Source organism: Clavelina lepadiformis, chromosome 9, assembly GCF_947623445.1.
Source record: "Clavelina lepadiformis chromosome 9, kaClaLepa1.1, whole genome shotgun sequence".
In the NCBI taxonomy this organism is placed as follows: domain Eukaryota; kingdom Metazoa; phylum Chordata; class Ascidiacea; order Aplousobranchia; family Clavelinidae; genus Clavelina; species Clavelina lepadiformis.
In genome coordinates this window covers 5,844,291-5,848,942 of record NC_135248.1, presented here as the reverse complement: position 1 = coordinate 5,848,942, position 4,652 = coordinate 5,844,291, and the positions used below count along the sequence as shown (strand labels likewise).

Below are 4,652 nucleotides of genomic sequence, written 5' to 3'. Positions count from 1 at the left end.
GCTTTTATTATGCTACTTGTACAAATAAAGATGTCTCTATATTGGGTTTGGAAAAATATGGAAAGCGCCACTACCTTAATGAAGATTATAAAACAACTAAAACAAATACATATATTGGTTAAAGAATTTACTTAAGGCAGTTTTTCAGACTCTCTTTTTATATAATAGAAGTATGTGCAACACACCTATTGTAGAATGGTATTCAAAACACTGTGTAATGTGTTATACTGGCGCAAGAAGTTGATCCAAAGTTGCAAAGGTTATAAGTGAAAATACTTTCTGCTGGTTTCTCGATATGGACCTAAACTTTTGACTGAGCTACTGTAAGCACCAATCAAGTCTTAATGACCAGTGTCAGTGACTTACCTTTTGCCCAACTGGAGTCACTCTTTTCAAAGACTTGACACGACTTTGACTCCCTTTCATAAATGTTACGTAAATGGCTTGACTTGACCCGATCAGGGTTTGAAATGATTAAACTCGACTCAGTTTTTGTTGATTTATAAATTAAACAAAATCATTTACAAACGAACCTATGAGCCAAATTGCATAGGAACAGAAAGATGTTTGTTGACAAAAGCGTCAGTTTTGAGTTTGGTCTGTATCAGCTTCACATATATATTTATTGTATTGACTTGTTGGCCTAGTATGCCTCAAAAATTAAATCACTTAATTTGACTTGTGGCTCGAGTTTGATTACTTGATTACACCCATGATAAGCACCACCTCTTTAAGGGTGTTATACTGCTGTGACAACAAAATGTTGCTCCTTTCGGAAGTGCTTTTTTACTGAAAACAAGACACAAACCTATATTTAAATAGGCCTATTGGAAAAGTATTTTATAATTTCCATTAAGGTTGTGACACTTACCGTATTATTCCAAACCCTATACTAGAGACATCTTCATTTGTGCAAGTGGTAACAGTATATGGCTTGTTGGCTATAATTATGATACAAAAAGAATAAATTCACGTATATCTTTTCCATTGTTAGCTCAATATGCTGTTGGTCTCATTCCATTCGGTGGTAGTCTTGGGTGATCGGTCAACTCAACCCAGGACAATTCATCCAACGTACGAATAAACCCAGGACAATACAACCCAATGACCATTTCACCCACAAACGTTGGTTGAGTCGTTCTGGCTGAAGTCGTCCTATAGGTTTAGTCGTCCGTGGGTTGAATCGACGTAGAACAATGGTCTTGTTTCAGTATTTATGATTTTGTTCCGTTTGGTTCGGCATGCTTATCGCTACATAGCGCCCACGCGAAGCCTACTTTTGGGCGCTCATGTGCTATTGCGTCCGCACCCGTGAGCTAGGCTTTTGATCGACGGCTCTACAGCCATCGTCAGCCTCTGCCGTTGCAGCAAGCCTCGCAAGACATTTACTGTCCCGGACAAAACATCTGTCCTCAAGTCAACTGTCCAGGCGTGGGGCCAAGCAACCACCGCAACCGTTAATGTATTCACTGCACTTGTTCTAAATGTGTGTCCACTGCAATCGTGTATGAAGTGCGATGGTCGCCAATCTTATCATTACCTTGATGTTAGCGGCCATAAAATTATTCGGTGGCTGAAAGCAATTTTCTTGGTACTGCTCAACACAACGTATGTTTGAATGGCGTGGTTTTTGCCGCCGCCAATTATAGATATATATTTTAGCTTTTTATGTCTAATCAATATCTATCACGACCGTGATTTATCACCATAAAGAAAGCATTTAATAAGCCTGTGCTAGGAACAACAGCATGAGCGTTGGTTAAAATGGAGGCAGGGTGAATTTTACCAAAGCAATATTTATTTCTTCTCCTCGGTTTGCGTTTGTCTTTGAAAAAATATCGATAAATTTCAATAAACTTGCACTGTACTCGTGGTCATTAGTTATGATGGTTTTTATTATTTGCTTTAGATTATTACAGCGTATAAGGAGTAAAAAAATTTTTCATAAACGATGAGGCATAAACAATGTTCCCTCTAATTTTTCACGAGTCTGAGCAAACACACTAACTCCCTGAGCGGTCCCTTGGACCACTGTGAGCAACATCAGACGAGCCACGTGCGCACTGTGGCCATTATTATGCGTTTATTTTATTTTCAATTCAGGTTGGATTTTTTTCTTGTGCGCAGCACAGATTTTCTGTGCGCGGAGACCGTGTCAGCAGTGCGCATTTGCGCACGCGCGCAGCTTAGAGGGAACATTGGGCATAAACAGTCACAAAGCTTTCGGCGTGTGTAACCAGCAACAGTCGCTATTTGAAAATATTTAGCAGCTTACTGTATAGCAATTTTATTCTGTTCAAATTCTTTTCTCACACAGTCCTTTATGCTGAAAGGAACATTCGTTGTCGTTTAGATAACCATTTTCAGCGAAATTCACGCAGTCTTCGTTTCCTCCAGCATTATTCGGCTCACCAGACCTCCAGTAATAACTTCCCTGCACACCGTCCACCCAGACATAGTTTCCTTCACTTTCAATATCACTCAATCCGGCCCAAGCGTAACCTACAGTCAACCTCCTCCAGATTATCCTGCAAAATACAAATTGATTGCTAATTTCTTTACCAGAACCTAATGATAACATAACGCAGAAATGTAAAGCTTTGTTGCCTGAGAATGATACTTATGTATTGCTTCAAGTCATTAATGAAAAAGTCAGGTACCTAACTATTTTGCACACGGAGAAAGAAAACTGCGTTTTCACAACCGTGAGTGCAATTAGACAACGATGTTTAATCTCACTTTCGGTTTGAAAGAGCTTGGATCTTTACAGTTATTAAAAGTAGTCGTTCATCTCCATTTTGCTTCGGTCATGACTTAATTTCCATTTAGAGCAGGTAAATTTATGTTGTGCATCAAGTATACACAACACAATTTGCACAACAAACTGGCAGGAAAATTTAATTTACCTAACACTTCTATGCCTGCTTTTTCCAATGTCTACATAAAGTGAGGTTGAGTTGTAGCGGGATTACCAGCAGGTTATTCAGTGTAATCGACGTAATTGTGAAATTATGCTAGATGTTTGTTCTATTTTTGAGTGGGCTATATTATTATGTACCAGGTACAGGAACATTGGCAGCGTGGTTGTGTCTTACAAATGGCAATTATGCTTAAACGTCTTAGAAAGACATTAGGTCAACAAATGATTTAATTCAAATGAAATAATGATTACAAAAAATTGATCAATTTTGCTTAACGCAGTAGTGTGGTGCTTCAAGAAATAAATTTTTACTAAAAGTAAAAGTAAACATACTGTCGCGTCTCGAAGCTTCTTATTCCAGTACTGGCTAAATCCGCTCCCATTCTTTGACATTCTGACCTCGCATCGGTCCAGCTATGTTTCTCTGAAGTAAGCTTGTATTGGAAACCGTTGAAAGGTACAAACCAGCTTGGATCAACAGAAGCTTGTAACTCTAAAAGTAAAATTGAGTATTGAAACCAACGTACTCTTATTTTGTTAAACGATATTTTCACGGCGTCTATGTTGCAATATATTGTATGCTACATGTTTATATGCCATTTTTAGCTCACCTCGTCGTATTTGTTCAACTTCCGGGCAGCAGTTTTGAGCGTCGCTATTATGAACGACCAATAAGGATATACTCAATAAAGCATAGAACATTTTTCAATTTGATGAATGATAAGATTATTTTATTAGTTTTTCAACTTTTTTCCCAGAAAATTCAAAATTTTCAAATTTTCAAATTTTTAATAAAACCCACTTTATTCAAGCGATTCTTACTAACAATGATGATGATTTATATAAATCCTTCATGAATTGACTGAGTTTAACTAGCTTCCAGCTTACTGCAAAGTTTTAAATGACTCTAAACCCATAAAATAATCCAAATTATATAGGCCTACTGTAGTGTGTTTGTGTCAGTGGAAAAAGTAGAAAAGAAGAAAAGTAGAGAAAACCAAGCGCAAATAAACAACATTCATGTGGTTTCATCCAAAATTAGTTCTTGTTTTCCAGGGTAGCCGAAGTGTTTTCAAAACTTGTTGTTGCCAAGGGTTGTTGTAGAAGATAAAGCTACTCAGCAATAAACAAGGTATACCAACTTGATCGATGATGCAATACTTTACGGAAATACCCATTGGTCGTATCATGTCAAAAAATGTGCATTTTGTGTTGTAAGAATCTTTTAAATAACAACTTTTCAAATAATAATGCAGCCCTTGGGTTGATTTGTATCAAGGATCAAAAATGAATTGCATTAGGTATAAAGGATTATTTGTAGCAATGAACATTACAACGAATGCTGCATCTGCGAACTCCTAAACTATTTAAGTATTCATACAAGCGATAAATGTATACTTCACACAATATTTCAAATAGCTTACAGCTAATGCTACGGCTTACAGCTAATATTCACAAATCACATATTTAAAAAGAAAACTGAAAAAGAAAAAAAAAATTATTACCTAGATTATATTTTCCATTCTTACACATTGAGCTTGTTGTTTGTGAAGTTACAGGAGGAACTGAAACCGAGTAACAAATGACCGAGTCTGACTCATCAGTCATCATATATTGATAAAAGGTTTTACTTTCTCATAACTTTTACGCACATTAGTTATCAAGACATTTCGATTTACATGCTATTTTGTTTTTTAATTTTCTTAGTAAAGTATTTTCATAAATCGTCGTC

The 4,652-nt window shown here is 36.7% G+C and overlaps 1 protein-coding gene across 2 annotated transcripts; it reads right to left on the bottom strand.

Annotated features, from left to right (window-relative positions):
- Positions 1-1,776: 1,776 nt before the first annotated feature.
- LOC143471009 (C-type lectin domain family 4 member M-like) lies at positions 1,777-3,824 on the bottom strand. 2 transcript variants are annotated; one of them, XR_013119458.1, is made up of 4 exons: positions 3,532-3,824; positions 3,254-3,413; positions 2,212-2,528; positions 1,777-1,965 (listed from the first exon to the last, which is right to left on the bottom strand). XR_013119458.1 is itself a non-coding variant. In XM_076969325.1 (3 exons), the coding sequence occupies exons 1-3, from the start codon at positions 3,620-3,622 to the stop codon at positions 2,297-2,299; spliced, it is 483 nt and encodes a 160-aa protein (XP_076825440.1). In that variant the 5' UTR covers positions 3,623-3,823; the 3' UTR covers positions 1,777-2,296. The 2 variants fall into 2 exon arrangements, 1 of the variants encoding a protein (XP_076825440.1); XM_076969325.1 differs by having other exon boundaries at positions 1,777-2,528; positions 3,532-3,823.
- Between the last annotated feature and the right edge of the window lie 828 nt (positions 3,825-4,652).

Excerpts from the sequence above, each read along its gene's own strand:
- LOC143471009 (XM_076969325.1), bottom strand. The coding sequence starts at position 3,622 with ATGTTCTATGCTTTATTGAGTATATCCTTATTGGTCGTTCATAATAGC. Across the intron at positions 3,414-3,531 it reads AGTTGAACAAATACGACGAG|AGTTACAAGCTTCTGTTGAT; the intron begins GTGAGCTAAAAA and ends TTTTACTTTTAG. Across the intron at positions 2,529-3,253 it reads AGAAGCTTCGAGACGCGACA|GATAATCTGGAGGAGGTTGA; the intron begins GTATGTTTACTT and ends TGTATTTTGCAG.